Source organism: Hakea prostrata, chromosome 9, assembly GCF_041222555.1.
Source record: "Hakea prostrata isolate BN-2017 chromosome 9, UWA_Hpros_2, whole genome shotgun sequence".
NCBI classification, from domain to species: Eukaryota; Viridiplantae; Streptophyta; class Magnoliopsida; order Proteales; family Proteaceae; genus Hakea; species Hakea prostrata.
The window spans coordinates 44812961-44832321 of NC_142608.1; the positions used below are offsets into that span (position 1 = coordinate 44812961).

General features: G+C 38.9%; 1 protein-coding gene across 3 annotated transcripts in view; it reads right to left on the reverse strand.

Moving 5' to 3' along the window:
* Positions 1-3006: 3006 nt before the first annotated feature.
* Positions 3007-19361, reverse strand: part of DEG5 (DEGP protease 5) — a 31397-nt gene continuing 15042 nt past the window's right edge. Inside the window, exons 6-8 of one of the 3 annotated variants that reach the window (XM_089167927.1) lie at positions 11200-11287; positions 4097-4171; positions 3007-3282 (exon numbers count right to left, since the gene is read on the reverse strand). In XM_089167927.1, coding sequence (XP_089024053.1) covers positions 3248-3282; positions 4097-4171; positions 11200-11287 — 198 coding nt within the window. In that variant the 3' untranslated portion in view covers positions 3007-3247. The other 2 variants (XM_089167926.1, XM_089167928.1) reach the window with 2 other exon arrangements.

Below are 19361 nucleotides of genomic sequence, written 5' to 3' on the forward strand. Positions count from 1 at the left end.
TTAAATGACATTGCAGGATTGAAAGAGAACTCGTGTCACTGCACGAAGGACCTTTCCATACATGGTACAGCTCCAAAAGTCCTTGGACAAGGTGTTGACCAGTGAGGCAGCCAACACACAGATTTGGACTGCATTGATGGCTCCTATTGATGGCAGCCGATATCGTCTTGTTTGCCGATAGGATCGTGCGCTAGATGCTGATTTGAAGCTTCAAGAGCATAACCCAAAAGTGAAGAAGAAGAGTCAACTAAAGATGTTGATTAGACTTCTCTTGTTTCTTCTATACTTTAATTTTACTTGCATTAGCTTAGGGCTTTGCTTTAGATTTCGATCTACTTTCCGCATATATTTGTGGAGTATATTTCTGCTATACTCTACAGTTGTCTTTTGATTTGGTATCTTGTTATTCCGCACTCTGATATTCTTTTGTGATCCTTTCTGGACTTTTATTAATAGATTACTTGAATACAATGATTTGTTCTTGCTTTTGATTATGTTATTGTGCTAAATGGATATTATTGTTCCTAAACTTGATCTTCGGGGCTGTGGATCACACACTCGGGTATTCCAGATACGATACCGACAGGGTGGATGTGACACTGAGGGTGGGTTAGGGCCAAAATATTCTGGCCCTAACTAGGGCCAAGGCAGGTCTGGGTTTACTCTTCAACCCATCGGGCCTGTCTCGACCGGTCCTTGATTATTGGCCTTGACCTTGGCCCTGATATTGACCCTAATTTTGGCCCTATCTTGGCCCTAATTTTGTATCTAATGCATGATCTCAATGACTTAAGAACAAGGATAAGGACAGGACTAAGGCCAAGTATAGGTCAATTAGGACTAGGGCTAAGGACAGGGCTAGAGATAGAGTCAATCAGGGCCAGGGATAGGGCCAATCAAGGCTAGAGGGCTAAGGATAGGGTCAATCAAGGTTGGGGACAGGGCCAATTAGGGCGGGAATGGGCTTGGCTTGGCCTTATAGGGCTTAGGGCTAGGGACAAAATCCTTGGCCCTAAATTAGGGTCATGGTGAGAATGGGCTTAGATTAGAATATATAGGGTTGGGCTTGGGATCGCAAAAGCCCGGCCCAACCTAGCCTTATTGTAGAACTACAAGATCTTCCCAGCATAAAGCCAAATTGGTTTTCCAACAGATTCTCAAATTTAAATAGAGTGGGATGTAACCATGGTCCGACATGTTGGTCCGTGTCGTCGTGTCGGACCAACGGCGACTCGGGCGACATGTTGCCAGATGTCGGCCGACTTTTTGCAGGGGTTCGATTTTTTCGAACCCCTGTTTCGAAGGGTATTTCAGGTCATTTTGACCTGAAATTTGACGTGTAGCCTAAGTTGAGGCCAATAAACACATTGGGAGTGTTATTTTGACCTAAAACATCACCTAATCTAGAGTTTATAATTAGCACATGTCCGGCTATATGTGGGCAAAACTTGAAGTTTGAAAAATTCATATAAACTAATGTAAATATGTAAACAGAACACAAATACACAACTAGTAAATAGATGTACTAAAGTTTACAATTCATTACACAATTATGTTGAGTATGGCTCATGCTTCACATATTGTTGTCGACGGACACGGGGGTCCCGCTCCGGCGAGGGTGTGGGGGGCAACGCCCCCGGAGCCTGTAGAGGTCCTATGTCACTTTGGCAAAAATCGAACGAAAAATCGGCGAAAAACGAATGAAATACTGTTATATATGCAAATGTAGCGATATATCACCAATTTTTCGGCGATATATCGCCGACACAGGGCGATATATTGCCGATATATTGTAAAGATATATTGTAAATATCGTGTCACTGGGGGGAGTTGTGTTGCCCCCCAGCGACACAATGTACCATGGATGTAACTAAGGTGAATAATGAAGAACAAATATCAGAAGACAAGTGATGAAGTGATTTGAATTCAAGGAAATCACCAAGTTAATGAAACAACTCATATGTATAAACACAACAACAACCGACACATCGATCTCATTTTTTTGATAAATCTTGCCGGAAATTCGGCGATTTGGGCCATGAATCATCAAACTGTACTTTAGAAAACCACGCTTTTCCATAAAAACAAACGTTAGAGCTCAAGATTTTCAGCAAACAAATCAAAAAAAGAGCCAAGAGGAGAATAAAGAAACACAAGATCAGAGGGCAAACCTAGGCAAACTGAAGGCCAACCTTAACCCTGAAAGATTGATCCATGACCATCACCATCCAAACTAGATTCATTCCCATCAGGCTGAGGGCAAACAGGGTATTTTAGTAATTTAACAATTGGGAGGGTATTTTGGTCATTTCATATTAAGAGTCAACTACCACTAACTAAGATTGTTAAGTTGTGGGCTAGACATAACTTATTTATGGGTTACACATAATTTAGGCCACTTAAGGGAGGCAATATGAGTTTTGACCCAACTTAGGTGGGGCACATAAGAAACTCTTTAGAAAAAAAAAAGGTAGATGAATGAATATGATGTTGAAGGCTTCTGCACAAGCAAAGCCTACTACATTTTTCTTATGTAGTCTTACCACAACCATTTTGTTGGATGGTTGTTTTGATAATATGCCCACAATCAAGGTCTAAAATATCATATCCATTCGATATTTTGTCAATTTGTATCTACAATACACATCAATACATCTCTTTATTGGATTACACCAAAATGCATTGGCAAATACAATACAATACTAGGCACAAAATAATACGTCTCCTAAAATCAACTCGATACTTGATACCAATACTTTATACCTAGTAATAAGAGAAAATGAACATTTGTATTTTGTGGCTTTTGATGAGGGTATTAATGGAAAATGAATCCAAGTAAGGGCAAGCCCGAGGTTTTAAAAGAGAGTAATACGGTACATTCCAACAAAATTTTGCCTCATGCAAGTGATGTGGCATTTTCCAACCGTATTTTTAGGTACGACATCAAAGCTTTGATCAAATTCAATCATATGCACAAGTTATATTTCCATACACTTTGGACGACTCTTCATTTTAATTTTTATCCTTTGATCTTAACCATGTTTGATATGTTTTTTCTTTCTTTCCTTCTAATACAAGCTTCGTGGTATGAATTTGTTCACTTCTCCATGGAAGGTCAACTGAATTACAGGTCTCTAGGTTACAAAAACTAATACAGGAAACCTTGAGCCTCTGCTTCTTGTCACTGGCGGTCATCACCTCGAGAATACACATCAACACGATCAAACAATTGCAACATGTTGAGCTTTTATTCAGCCAGTACTTGAAATCTGGTGTCAATACCTGTCAGTATAAGGAGTTCCATACACAACAAGGTAAGGAACAATTCGCACAACAGTGTCGATTGGTATTGCAAAGTTGATTCCAGATGATATTCCTGTTCCTGTATCAATACAAAAATGAGATCAAGGTAGGCTGGTTATTCTTTGAGACCCTGCCTAGCATTGGGTTTACTTTAACTAATTTCATCCTAGAATTTCATAGAGAGACCAAACAGGTAAATAGCACAAGTGGACAAATGCGTTATCGTATACAACAACAATTCAGCCTTATCTAAAATAAATGGCTTGGTTACATAGATCTCTTCTCTCCAATTGGTTCTATTCAAAGTCATAACTGATATGAGGCCTAATATGAGGCCCAAGTCGCACACTACTACTCTCTGGTTATTACAGACCTGCGATAGCTCTTGTAGTTCCTTCAAATGTAATACAGTTAGTACTAAAAAAGCTTCTTTCTTGGATTTTAAAGGAGTGCATAATGCATTTTCAAAGAAAAAGTACAAAATAAACACGTCTGCTGGATTCCAAAAAGTGTGCAATATCATGGTGCAGACTTTCTCCTTTGTTTTGTTTTGTTTTGTTTTTTTTTTTTTTTGGGGGGGGGGGGGGAGGGCAAACCCAGTGGCTCAATTTCACATTACAGATTTAAAATAGCATCTCCTAGTCAAGTTATTGATAATACTCCTTGTCGTATTGCAACTTGTTCTAATTATTTCTTTTAGAATTCTAAGAGATCGAGTAGCAGAAATGCTGAAACTAATCAAGAAGACATACAGTATACAAAGAAAACATGAATGAGGAAAGCTAATAATTACCTTTGCGAGTAAAAGTAGCAGTGTTAACTCCAATGACATGTCCATATGAGTCAATCAATGGGCCACCTGAGTTGCCTATCACAGATTTCAATTTATCAGGACCTTGAATAACTATAGCATCTGAAATGTTTCTGTCTGAGAAGAGATTGATGTCTCACAAGGTAGCGCAAGATGGAAAATGAAATTAAGTAATAAAAGGGCTCCATTTGATTGCCAATGCAAGTTTTTCATTGTGATGTATTAGTAGTTGAAAAGCTTCTATGCATTAACCTTCCCCCCTTTATTTCTTGACTAAAAATGCCTGAAAAATTAGAACTTTGTGCTCTCAGAGTTGCATTTGACTTTGGTTCTCGCTCTAGAAAACCTTGGCCCAAAGCTGTCAGTAGCTGCAGAGAAACCTCTATGTCAAACCAGGTCAAGTAAGAGCCTCTACATCACAGCAGACTAAGCAACTCCTCAGTTGAAGAACAAAAGCTGGAGTTTTTATGGTAGGTAAAATTATTGAAAGATTTTATTTCTAAAGAATATTTTCATTCATATGGATTCTAAATAACATTCCAGACACCAAAATAAATTTGATCAAAAGATAACTTCTTCAATATAAATCAAATTTAGCAATCTCTGATTTGTTGGAAAACTTGGCTACATGCTTGTTCTTGTTTCCAACGAACGTCCACGAATAATATGCACTGTCAAATTTGATAAAAGAAATCACTACCTAATGCATGATAACCAAGTAGGACCAATTCAAACCAGCATTACCAGTTTAACGAGCCAACTATTCAAAATAAAAGGTCACCTTGCTCGACAATTTTGACTAGTCAACCGGGACAGCAACAATAAAAGAAGACGTGAAAAAAAAGGGCCAAAATACTGTTCACATGAACAGTGTAACAGCCTTTTATTTGGTATATTGGGAATGGTTCTTAGAAGATTTGTGCGGCCCAATATTAGATTCTATGAAAATTCTTTTTGGGAGATTTGAGGACCTTAGTTTAGTTTCTATTTTGGTAGTTTCTAGTTTAGTTATTAATGCATGTGGCTAAAATATAAAGCCTATTTCTAATTTTGATTAGTTTCCATTTCCCTAAGATTCTACTGTCTTCTTTTTTATAATCCATAAGATTCTAATGTCACTAGTTACTAGGAAATTAGTTTTTATTTTAGTCTGCTAAGTTTCTTTTTCTTGTAAAACTTTAGCCAAGCTATAAACCCTTACATTGCAAAAGAAAAGAAGAACTATGGAATAGAAAAATAATGAATTGAAGCTTTCGTTATGTGGGTTGCAGCCCCCCCTTCTCTCTTCTTCTCTTCTTCTTAAGAGTGTTCTTCTCTTTCTTCCCCTTCTTCAAGACTGATTCTTCTCAGATTTCCCTTTCTTCCCCCTCTCTCCTTCTTTCTTCTCTATTCAGTCCTCCCCATTAATTTGGCATTAGAGCCCAAACTGGGTAACTCTCTCGGTCTATTGGATTTTTCACTCTCTCAATCTTGCTCTCGTCTTCTTGCTAATTTCCTTCTCCTTATGATCTGCCTTCCCTACTAATTTTTCTTCACTCTTGGATTTGTCTTCTCTATTTCTTCTTCTTTCTATGGTCTTCCTGCCTACTATGTTCACCACTTATTCACCACCACTGGGATTAATATCACTCTCTCCAACCTGGGTGAATCTCTTTCCTATCTTGCAGTTTGTTCAACCTTCTTTTCTCTCTTCCCTACTTTTCTTCTCCTCCTTGAGATCTTTCAATCCCTTATAACTTTTCCTCCCTCCTTTTTCTTTTCCCTAATTTCTTTTTATACTGATTGTGACCGAAACGTGCTGTGACCATTTGGAAAATCCTTTTTTGTGGTGCCAATGATGATGCAAACTTCTATATGAAACTCGAGAACGAGTTTTTTAAGAGAGGGAGAATTGATGCAGGACAACCAGCTAGGACCAATTCAAACTAGCATTAGATGCCAATTCAACCAACCAACTAGTCAAAATAGAAGGTACCCTTGCTCCACAATTTTCACCAGTCAACTAGGACTGCAACAATAGGAAAAAACATGAAGAAAGAAGGCCAAAACACTGTTCACATCACTGTGTATGTGAACAATGTCACAGCCCTTTGTGCTTCATAGAAGATTAGCGGGGTGCGAGATTAGATTTTATGAAGATTTTATTTCGAGAGATTTAGGACCTCAGTTTAGTTTCTATTTTGGTAGTTTATATTTTAGTTATTTATGCATGTGGATGAAATATAAAGCCTAGTAATTTCTATTTTTAGTCTACTAAGTTTCTATTTCTTGTAAAGCTTTAGCCAAGCTATAAATAGGCCCTTATATTGCAAAAGAAAAGAAGGCAATGGAATAGAAAAAAGATAAATTGAAGCTTTAGTTGTGTGGGTCTGCAGGTCCCCTTTCTCTATCTCCTCTTCTCTTCTTCTTAAAGAGTGTTCTTCTCTTTTTGCCCCTTCTTCAAGACTAATTCTTCACAAATTTCCCCTTCTTCCCCCTATCTCCTTTCTTCTCTATTCTGTCGCCCCATTACTACCACATCCAAATTGAGATGATTCATATATTTTTTTTTTACTTTAAATTCTTTCTTTTTTTTTTTTTTTTTTTTTTTTTGGGGGGGGGGTGTTAGGGGGAACTAGTTCACACTAAAGTAGGTTATATAGAAAATATTGTATTAAAAAATATCCTAGGCCTTGAAACCACTTCCTTGAGTCGGCCGGGACAAAATCCTAGATGTCAACCAATTTTGACCCATATCTCAGTTTCTAGCTTGTCAAAAGCTGAGTTGCAGAACCTTGTGCATATGATGGGTTGGACGTATGCACTTAATGTGAGATGCGGATGCATAACGTTCACTATGACTTGGCAACAAATATAGAAGCATCCTTCTGCTAATTTCATGATTCAACATGAGCATATAAAGCACAATGTTCACAGGTGATGTATAAGTGTTAAGAAAGCATTTGATGCAGCACAACCAGTTACAGTTCACGCTACAGTAATATGAACAGTAACCTAGGACTAGGAGATTATTCTTCCTATTTAGTGTGCCCAAGTCCAGCTTGCGAGGAGATAAAATAGGAGATGCTGTTCTGCGTGGGAGTTCTAAAGGAAATGTAGGATTTTGTTTAGTTATTTATTGAGAAAATTATGTCAACAGATTTTTAATTTGGGTAGGATATTTAGGATCAGCTTTTAAGGGCATGCATAGCTTAGGCCTTATATCTAGAATGGCATTAAACAAAGCTGATTGGAAGGCAAGAATCCATGTAGCAACCCCATTTAGTTGGGACAAGGCTTGCTGTTTTTGTTTATCTAGTTTTAATTGAAGTAGTAGTTTTTATTGTTTAAACACTTATTGAGGATGGAATAGAAGAGATGGAACCAAAGCTTGATGTAAGTTCGCTGCACACACACACACCCCCCCCCCTTTCTCTCTTCCTCTTCTCTTCTTCTTATGAGTGTTATTTTCCCTCTTAACCTGCTACAACTACGAGTATTCTCGGGTTTCTTTATTGTTTTCTTCTTCTCTATCCTGTCACCCATTAGTGTTGATTTGGTGGCAGCAGTGGCAATGCAAAAAAAATTTGGGGCATTATGTTGCAGTTTTCACAGTTGTTAGATGGTGATCGCTATGGTCAAACATGTTGGAGGAACTGGATTGGTCCAATAGTGTTTGGCAGTAATGCAACAAGTTGGCAGTGATACAGGAGTATCCGAGCCCATACAGCAGCATGGGACACCTCATTTAGTAACCTTGGGCATTTTCAGGTAAAGGCTGGTGTAGCCTCTGAAATGGTAATTTCATAGGTTCACACAGTGTAAGGGAGTTTGAGGACCTTTTAAGATGATATAATGAAAATTTTGAAAAAAATGAAAAACTAACGAAACCTAGTTCTTCTAGTGAGTGTTTCAATGCATTTGACTTCCTGTTTTTCAACACTGGCCAGAGGAGATGCAACGATTCTCATATGGTCGTGCAAAATAGAACAAATCTAGAGAGATCTGGCAATTTCGAGATGCATTCTGGAACCATTTCCTGCAATGGGGTATGTAGACTAATGTCATCTCTAGCATGGCCATTGCACGTAAAGTCAACTGAAAAAGTCATTAAGCTGAGCAAGGTATGAGTATGACCTTAGTTCCATTCTGGTGGTTTCTGTTTGGCTAGAGCTCTGTATATAATCACTGGCATTATCACTAAATCACAGTATATTGACAGATTGGCACCGTGAGATGTAAATGCTTTAAAATATTCCAAATATTTGGCTCAAGGTGAGCTCTTTATATGTTGAATTGCCCATTTATCTTCAAATTGGGTGGGTGTCTTTGTATTGATGTGGCTTGCTACACCATAACATTTAATTGCACTTCATTAGGTGAAATATCCAACTGCTCAAGTACTACCACATTACCATTATCCTGAATCTCCTGATTAGAGAAGAAGATTCCATATCTAAGTTTATGAGTAATCAGGCAGCTATTTACCCATCATATAACAAAAATCAATCCTAATCCAAGAGCCCAGATCACATCAGGTCTTCATATGCTCATTAGAGAAGAAGATCCATATCCAAGTTTATGGGCAATCAGGCAGATACGGTAGAGCAATCCTAATTCAAGAGCTCAGATCACATCTTTATATGGAAATCTAAGGTTTAATATTTCATCAACATGGATTTTGAGATGCCAAAGAAAGGTTTATATCCAATTCAGAACATATATGTCACAGATCGATGGGCAATATACTGAAGAGTATTAACAAGCAATTAGTGAATTCTTCTTGAAATGCAGCACCATGATATCTGTCCTAATGTAGAAACTAAGAGATGTGACCATGAGTGGAAACCCTAGGTGGACCCCGCTAGATGGCTCCACGAAGCCTCCATGGGGTGGCCAAACCCCCTAGTAGGGGTATTTAGGGCATTTTCAGTGCTCTTCAATTGATGGAATTAATTCCAGATTTATTACTAGAGTTCCATTTAGATTTTTTGCTTCTTGAGTTAACGTTAAGTTAGTAGTTGAGTATCCTAAGGAGTTCTCTTTCAAGTGAACTTATTTGGATATAGTTTTAAGTCAATTTATCTTTTATTTTCAACATGTCTTAGATTTCTAGATTCTAATTCAAGAGTCCAGATTATGTGGTGGGAACCTAATCTGTTAAGGAATCCCACTAAGTGTCGGAGTCTTTTAGTAGGCTATAAATAGCCTATTATTTCTTTGTAATTCTTAAGTCTGATAATTGAATAAAATGGAGTTAAGGATCATGGTTTTCTAGTTGAGGGGGCCATGCTTGAGGATTAAAAGTTTTGTTCAAGGATCAGCATCTCCAGAATTGTTTCCAACAGCTTCAAAGCATTCAAATGGTCTTCTTAAAGTCCAGCAAAGCAAACAAGTACAGAAACCCCCATCCCCTTCCCCTGCCTCTCTCTCACCCACAGCTTTCCCCCACCCTTCTCTCTCCGCACAGGCCTAGGAGACCTACCCCACTCCATTGCAGACTCTCTCTCTCTCCCTTTCCCTTCATTCCCAGCAAGGCCCAGCCACTCCCTCGCCCTCCCCTATCCCAGCAAGACACCTCCTGCCCCTCCCCTGTTCTGTGCAATCTCTCCTACCTGCCACCCCTGCTACCGCACCTAAGCAGACGCATCCCCAGCCCCCCACGACAACCCCAGTTGCCCTATGCTCTCCTACAACCCTGTTAGACCCCTTCCCCACCCTGCGGCCCCTCCTCTCTCTCTCTCTCTCACGGCAACAGAAAAGAAAAGAAAAGAAAAGAAAGAACCAAGTTGCCCAAGTTTTTCAGGTTCTTGAACTGTTTCCCATTCAAAGTTTCCTCTAATTTTCCCTTTCAACTCATACCCATATGGATCCAAAAATTAATTAACTTTTTCTCTACCAATTCTAAGAATAATATTTTTCCTTCCCAATTATTTTGTCACATCCCATATTGACTTTGGATATCTCAAAATCATCCCCATGGGAAATTCTTAATTATTTAGGTTTTTTCCCATCATCTCATTAGAGCACATCTAGTATTCCCAAGTGTTTCCATCCAACTCCCATCTATTTCAGAGCAACCCTTAGGTATCCCATACAATTTTTGTACGACTAGCTGTGGTGTATGGTGCAAAGTGTTAGGCTGTTAAGAAGCATCATGTAGATAAAACTCAGTGTAGCTTAAATGAGGATGCTAAGATGGATGACTGGAAAAATTAGGAAAGATAGGATAAGGAATGATCATATTAGAGCTGGTCTAGGAGTAGCTCCATAAGTGATAAGCTTCGAGAAAGTCCCTGGAGGTGGCACGGTCATATTCAACGGAGGTCTATCAATACCCTTGTAAGGAAAAGTGTTTTAATCCAGATTGAAGGAATTAAAAGAGCTTGGGGCAAACCTAAAATGACCTTAAGAGAAGTTGTGAGAAAGGATATGCATAGCTTAGGCCTTATACTAGTATGACCTTAAACAGATCTGCTTGGGCAAGAATCCATGTAGCCTACCCCATTTAGTTGGGACAAGGGTTCTTCTTATTGTTGTTGCTGACCCTAAGTGGATCCTTAGTTCTGGGAATCTTTTCAAGAAACCCTAACCCTAGAATTGGATTTACATTACTTAGTGGTCATTAATTGTCTACTAAGAGGAGCACCTACAAAAGTCATTAGGGTTTTCTAATCTAATAATTCAACAGGGGTTAGAATCAAGCTGTAGAAAAAGAAGGGTCCAGTCATTAAACAGACAGCTAAGTGAGTGGGCTTGAGAAAATGGGGGTGGATCTGGTCAGTCGCCACTTTGTAAATCTATCTAGATACAATTTCTTTTTAAATTTTATATAATATTTTATATCCAAACAAAGAGCTTCCTCACATTAATGTAACCAACCTTGCAACCAAACGGAGCCCAAGCACTTCATTTTCACTCAGTTTGAAGCAAACACTCAATGCAAATAGCTAAAAAAGATAAATCAATCAGCTATGTTTTTCTATTATGATACCTTCACTTGTGATGATGTCTGAGTTCTGGTAAAATTGGGAATAGAATTACTACAGGTATATTGAAATCATAACTGGATCAGGTAGTATGGCACAGATAATTAAAACTTATACCTGAATTAATAGCTGCATCCGTCTGTATAGCTCCTCTAATAGCTCTCCCGTTTGGCGAGGGTATTTCTCTGCCTAACCCACTGACTACCTGCACTCTTGTCAAATATCTGGTATTAGAAGCTGCAGAGTATCTTCTTAGGATAGGAAATAGTCTCTCATATTCAGATAGATAAACATTTGATGGTCACAACTCACAACCTCCAACTTTTACTTTAGCAGAAAGTATAGTCCTTCATAAGTAGAAACATCAAGAGAAATCTTCCAACAAATGTGAAACCAACAATTTCATTGGGCTTGGAGAAATATTATGAGAAATGGATTTCCTTTTGAACTTCAGAAAATGCTAAAATGAAGATCATTATACTCTTTGGGGTCCTTGTAAATTCAAGAACACCATGTACAAGAAGCATGAAGTGGAAAAGTTCAGGGTGGATGATGGCGTGGCAGAACTGGGATAAATTTCTCTATTTCAATCGGATTTCTGTACGTGTCTGTCTTACAATATTTCAAGAGGACAACACATCGACTGAAATTATGCATTATCCAAATAAGTTGAGGATGCTAATTTTCAACGAAGATGTAAATTGAAATATCTATCAACATTATGCAACAAATATTCATGTTGCATCAAACATGTAGTGACGTGAACCAGGATCTAGGGGTTTGGCTAATTGATGCAATACCCTAGACCTAGGCTCACTCCAGGATCCTTTTCCTGAGAGTCTGCAGTCTTCTAGGGCTTAGAGCACCCTGTGGTTGAAGGGAATGAGTTGGCTATGGGGGTCTAGGGTTAGGAAAGGTTTAGGATTAGGTTTGGCTATGATTTATGGTCTAGGGTTTGTTGAATCGTCTGAAACCTTGCTGTAATTTTGATTTCAGAATTGAATTCTACAGTTTAGGGTTTTTGGAATTTAGCATTTGATAGGAATCACAGATTCAAGGGTTTCGATCAAGGCTAGGGTTAAGTCGAGTGTTCAATAGGTAGTATAGAAGCTGACTTTAGAAGGGTTTTAGGATTTGCTCAATGGATTAATGAGTTTTAGGGTTTTGAAGCTGTTGTGATGGCCAAGTTAGAAGCTTGGGGAGCAAGTCATGATGAGTTGGTGTTCTGGAAACTTGGAGTGCAAGCTGTCTCAAAATAGAAAGCTCTGGCTTGGAGGAAAAGTTGTTACAGAATAGGAAAGTTTTTGAGTGTTCTACAAAATTAGGAAGTTACTGATTTCCTAGTAGATTTAGTTTGATATTATCTTTCCTTTTTGTGAACTATCTTTAGAGTCTTAGAAAGTCAGTTTTCACTTTTGGAATGTACTCTTAATTACTAACTGAGTAGGCCTCTAGTCTTCATCTATAAATAAAGCTTTAGGGGTTACTGGAGCAGGTCTTTACCCCTTTGCATCTTCCCTCCAATCTTTCTCTTTTCTTCTCTTCTTTTCTTCTTCTTCAGCTTCTTTTCATTCAGTTTCTCCCCTTTGGCTGCACCTCAGTAGAGGTTTTGGTTTGTTATAGAAGTTTTAGGTTTAAGGTTTCCTAATGAAGAAGATGAATTGCAGAAGTTTTGAGGGTTTGGAGGGAGGGAATGGGTTGAATACTAGCATCAATGATAGGTTTAGGGAAGGGGATTCAAATCTCCTAATAGGGTTAGGTCTTGGGTAGGGGAGGTTAGAGTTTAGGTTAGGGTTTCTGGTTTTTAAAATTCTGGTTTTGTAATTTCTGGAAATTCCAGAATTGCTCCATGGTTGAAGGAGGAAGAAGAAGAAGAAAAGGAAGAAGAGAGGCCCTGGGATTACTAACCTAGGGTTGGGAAGGGATTATAGTGGTGTCACACGGTAAGTGAAGGGAAGGGGAAGTGATTCTCAACGGGGAAGGGGTTGTAATGGTAGAACTAGGGCTGGGGATGGGGGAAAGGAGCTTGTGGATGGGAAAAGAAGAAAGGGAAAGGGTAGGCTAGGGGTGGGGTTAGGGTTGATTCCCCAAACCCTAGGACCTAATTCGAACCAGGGGTATTTTGGTAGTTTTGCCTATTTTCTTATTTGAGTCCATGTTTTGCAAGTTATTCTAGAGTTCTTATTTATGTTGGGTTCCAAGTTTGTGATGGAGTCCAGTAGAGTTGTCCAGTCCTTGCAAGGAACCAACATCTACTCTTAGCATTTTAATTGGAGTCATCTAGAGTAAGTTACTAAGGTTCCTTGTGCAAGTTAAGTCCTAGTCAATTAGTGGTTTGAGTTAGAATTGGTTAGGCAGTAAGAGATCTAATTGGTTTTCCAACTTTGGGACCTTTTCTGATTTCTTTTTTGAGGCTATAAAACAAAGCCTCCATTATTTGTAAGTAAAGTTGAATTGATTAATAAAATTCGAAGATTGGAGGCAAACAAGGTTGTCGGCTTCTTGGGAAGGTGTTGAAAGAATTGAATGAATCTTGATTTGTGTCTGAAGGACACAACAGGAGCTTTATTTGTACTTAAAAACTTACCAAATACAGAGCAAATAAAATCTTCTTAGTGTGGAATCTTACAAGAAAAATAAGATCCTAGCAAATCTACTCCCAATAAGGAAAGAACAGAAAAAAGGAAAGTCAACCAAGAGTACTCAAATCAACCAAATCACAAGATCTCCCCCAATCGATTCTTCCTTTCAACACTCACCCTTAAGTTAGAGCATAGATGTTTATCATGTCCAACTTGCCAATGATACTACTGAACACCTTAGTGCTTAAGCTCTTTGTAAGCACATCAGCCCACCGCTCGTCTGAAATAAAAGAAGTGATACGAATCAACCCACCCTCAATCTTCTCTAAAGATGAAATGTCTATCAAGCTCCACATTCTTGGTCTTGTCATGTTGTACTTGGTTGTGAGCTATGCTCATTGCTGACTTACTAAGTACAACTGTATAGGAACCTCCGAATCTGACCCAATCTCCTGAAGTAGCCCTTTTAGCCATAGTACCTCACAAATGCCGTGAGTAATTGCCCTAAACTTGGTCCCAACACTAGACCTCGCAACCACATCATGTTTCTTGCTCCTCCAAGTCATCAAGCTACCTCCCATAAGCACACAATATCTAGAGGTAGACTGCTTGTCATATGAACATCATGCCCAGTCTGCATTTGAATATGCCTCAATCTTCAAATGTCCATGAGCTGAAATCAAAATCCCTTTTTCTAGAGTAGCCTTCAATTACCTCAAGATACGATACACCACGTCCAAGTGAGAGGAGTAGGGATCATGCATATACTGGCTAACAAGACTGACTACAAATGTGAAGTCTAGTCTAGTATGAGACAGATATATCACCTTTCCTTCCAACTTTTAATACCTTACTTGTCAACTAGTTTTACTTTTTCCTTCAAGAGCAAAAGTTAGGCTCTAGCATCCTAGTTTCTTCTAAAAGATCCAGTTTATACTTCCTTTAAGAGAAAGGCACACCACTATCAAAATACGCCAACTCCAGTAGTCCAACCTTGGAAATCTCTGAGCTTCCCCATGTCTTTAATCTCAAATTCAGTCTCTAAAAATGTCTTCAATACTGAAATCTCATCCTCGTTATTGCCTGTGATCACAATATCATCTACATATACTAGAAGTACAGTAGTGTGGTAACCATTTCTTTTGATGAACAAAGTATGGACTGCATTGGTCTACTTATAGCCATTAGAGATCATGGCCTTATGCAACCCTTCCAAACCACGCCCTCAAAGATTGCTTCAACTCATTTAATTCCCTCTACAACTTGCATACTTTCCCATGAGTCTCGGTGGTAGAATATCCTGTGCACCTCCTCTTAGAGTTCTCCATGAAAAAAAGCATTTTTCACATCTAATTGTTGTAGACACCACCCTTATTCACTACACATGAAAAAATAGTCCCAACTATGTTCATCTTGGCAACATGTGCAAATGTCTTCTAGTAGTCAATGCCACCAATCCTTGCCTAATACCTCTCAACAGTCCCATTGCCAGGTGCTTGATCACAAACACCCATTTGCACCCAAAAATCCGCTTTTCTGCAGGCCAAGTCACCAATTCCCATGTTTTGTTTTTCTCCAAAGCTCGCATTTCCTTATCTAAAGATAATGCTTCCTACCAAGTGTTAGGAATAGAAGCGGAGGACAAAGAGGAAACGAAACTTTGAAACTCTGGGGATAAGGACTGATATGAAACATAATTGGATGTTTGGTGCAAGTTCACGTATGCTTTGCAATGCAATTGGTAAGTCCAAGGTAGGATCAAAAGAAGAGTTAGAGATAGACTCACCTAGAGGAGCATATTATTCAGAACTAGGAACCGAAGCTTCAAACTAGCTTGGTTCAGAAGGAGTCAGTCTCTGCTTTCTTTGATAGGTCTTTAGAAGTCTAGGCTCCCCCCTACACATCATCCACCAATTGTTCCATCTTCCAAAGGAGGATCGTCTGCAAAAATTTCAAGAGGAATATCGAGAGGAATTAAGGACACAACCTCTTCACAAAGACTCTCCCCCTGAAGAGGTGTAAGGGAAAAGAAAGGAACTTGTTCCTGGAATGAATGAATCTTACAAGAAAAATAAGATCTTGGCAAATCTATTCCCAATAAGGAAACAAAAAAAAAAAAAAGAAAAGAAAAGTAAATCAACTAAGACTACTCAAATCAACCAAACACAAGATCTCCCTCAATCAATTCTTCCTTTCAACATAAGGGCACATTGGATTTAAGTGTTTCATCTTCAAATTCAGCAGCCTTATTCAATTCCAGCAGCATCAACCAATCCCCAAGTACAGACCCACACCAGCCCCTCCCACCCTTCTTCTTCCTTCGGCAGCAGCAGCTCCCTCCCCTAGAACTCCTAGATCCCCATTCCAACCTCTCCCTTCTTCTCCATATAGGATCACACACCTCCCCTTCCCTGATCCCTACTTTTAGTTTCATAAAAATCCCTTCATCATTACGATTCAAAAATTCAGCAATTCATCTTCAACCTTTGAAAACCCTAACCCTAGTTCCATTAGAATTCCTATATTGCTCCAACATCAACTCCATTCACCTTCCCTTTTAGGATTATCTTCCCCAATCCTTGTCCTGCACTTGCTCTCAAGCCCAGCCAATCCAAGAATCCCAAACCCTTTAGACTATTCAAACCTATCCTAACCCAACTAGGACAGACCCTAACCTATTAGACATGACCTGAAATTATAAGACAACAACAACCCAATCAAAACCCTATACAGCATTCCCTAAACTCTAAAACTATTAAACCTAACCTGAAACCAAACAACAGCAGCAACTGAACCTTGGTATCACCCCTCCCAAGTCACAAAACCCCTGAAAAATGAACTAAACCTACTGTTAGACCTGAAACTTAATTTACAGCAACAGTACGAATCTCAAAGCCTCATTCCCTTTGGTTCTAAGCCTGGCCGAACCCATCTAAGGTACTGTTTAGTCACCTTAAACCCTAATTCCTCCAAGAAATCTCCTATGAGACAGCTGGTTCCCTGAAAGAGGATCCTTGAGTGAACCTAAATCTACGGTAACATCATTACAAGGTAAACCCTAGAATTTTGGTTTACATCAGGGGGTATCAGGGGGTATTTTGTACTTGGAGGAGGAAGCTGGAATTCCAAAATTCTGCAGAAATTATTCATTCAATGGCTGCCCCAAGTCCCCTCCATGAGAACCCATGACTTCTCACTCTTACTCCTTCAACCTCAGCTTTATTTCATTGATTATAAGCTGTTTGTCACAACCTAGAGAAGCTTATTTATAGCCTCTTAGAAGGAACTCACAATAGGACTGAACTTTAGAAAAAGACTCAAACTAGGACTCCTACCTTTGACTAAAGACTAATAATCCCACAAGGACTTATCATATTTTATCTAGAAGGATCCAATTGAAAAATAAAAGTAGATATTGGAATCCTTGTAGGAAGAAGACTGAAAATAGGGAATCCTTCACTACTCAGAAATCCCAATCTAATTAGCACTCTTCAATAACCTAACAAATAATGACTCATACTCAAAAATAAAAGTAGATCTAGGATCCTACTAACATATTGGATCCAATAAAAGGATTCCTTCTCTAATTAGGAATCCTAACTAGACTAGGACTCTATTGTAACTTTAACAACCAAGGACTCAATTTCAAAAGTAGAAGTAGAACCAAACTCCTAACCATACTCTGCATTCAATAAGACCCATTAGAACCCCAAAAGAGAGAAAAATGACCAATTTGCCCCTGGTCAGATTCAGCCTTCTTGGAGGGCCGCAGGAAAGTGGGCAGGGGTCCTCCCCGGTTACATCATATAGACGTGCTTTGTCCATGGAATTCCCATGTCATAATGTGCATGAAGGAACCCCCATCTCATGGAGATCGCAAATTAATCTACTTGGATTTTCAAAAGTAATATAGAGACAAATTATTTCCACATGATGGAAATCCCTGTACCTGAATTCCTTCTTTTTTTATTCTTCATTTTTTTACAGTATAAGGCCCACGGATGAGAGTTGAAAAATGACATCTCAATTGTGAGCTGGTGGTTCTTGCCAACTGTGATTCCCCCCCCCCCCCCCGTGGGGACCTCAACATATCATCTTGCTCTCAGTTGGAAAACATATCCTGGTAAAATTTGAAGCATGTTCACCATTAATGGGAAGAGATTTTGTGTATCCGTGTTTCAGTCATCCCTGGAATCAGCAGAGTGTTTACTTCTGTCATTAAGAGGCATGTCAAGTCAAGTGTCAACCTTTGTCTTAGGCCCATGCTGATAGACCTAATTTGAGTACCCATTGCATAAGGCCCGCACCACTCTGAGGTCTGGAAGGTCAAAATGCATGCAGCCATGCCACTGCTTCATGAAGAGGCTATTATGCACTCAAACCCATGACTGTTAGGTCGCAAGTGAGCAACCTAATCATTTTTCCATGGTCTGGCTTTGCGTTTATAAAATTAATCATGCAGTCCACAAATCTCAATAAAGTCAACAAGGCTCGATTTAGACTTTAACCTACCTAACTAGAATGCCGAAGGAAATTATTCATTGACTGCACATGTTTCACAGAATCAAATAGCAAAGGAAATTCAGCAGAATCAGAGGTGAGTCAAGATTGTAATTGGTGTTTTGTGAATGAGGTTGTCAAGCTACCACCCTAAGGGAATATGCAAGTAATACATGCCTCTCACCTAGGCTTGTTTGGTTAGAGGGGAGTTGTGGCAGGAATCCTCAACATGAGGATCTCATGGGCATGGTGGGAGATCTCGCGAGATATCTCGCTATTTTGAGATAGTGAGACGAGAGGAGAGACAAGTCTGAGAGATGGGAGATCTCGCCATCTCTGGTCCAACCACTTGGTTTAAGGGGTTTTAAAACCCCCTATCTCGCTTGTGAGAGGCATATCTTGCTTTTATCTCACTGCCATGGTGGGAGATCTCGCTCTCGAGCGAGATCTTGTCACTAAGAAAAGGTGAGATCTCGGTCGAGATCTACCAAAAAAATGGCATAGTCTCAGTGCCCCATCTCGGTGGGTTTTAGGGCACTGGTTGGGCTGAAACTTGGTATTTAGCCTATTTAAAACCTTTTGAACACATTGGTGGCCTTAGATTTGTGAGAAAATAACCCTAACTATGTCTCCTAAGTTGACCCTATGTGTAAAATCGAAATTATGTGAAATGCAAGGTTAGAGACAACATGTAATGTAAAGATATCAAGTAATTCAAGTTAATGAGTTGTCAACTATCAAGTATCAAATACAATAACATTACACATCAAGTATTCAAGTCAACAAGTGATCAAAGTTCAAACTATCAAAGATTCAAAGTAATAAATTGTTAAATGTCTTCAATATTTTACAACCATAAGAATTAAGAAGTTTTAGACTTTTAGGGCCTGTTTGGTTACATGAATCTGAGAATTATACTTGTTTGGTTGTAAAAATCTTTAGATTCATGAAATCTAGAGATTCACCTTTTTATACTAAAAACGTAAATCTGTAGATTTATGGGTAAGTGGTGAAATCCAGAGATTTCAAAAAAACTATACATTTGCACATTCACAAAAATCACGTCGATCAAATAATTTTTTAGGATGAATTTACAAATTTCATTCCACAACCAAACATTTAATTTTATAAATTATAACTCCATAGATTTGAAATCTCTAGATGAAATCTCTAGATATTTGAAATTTCCAGACTCAT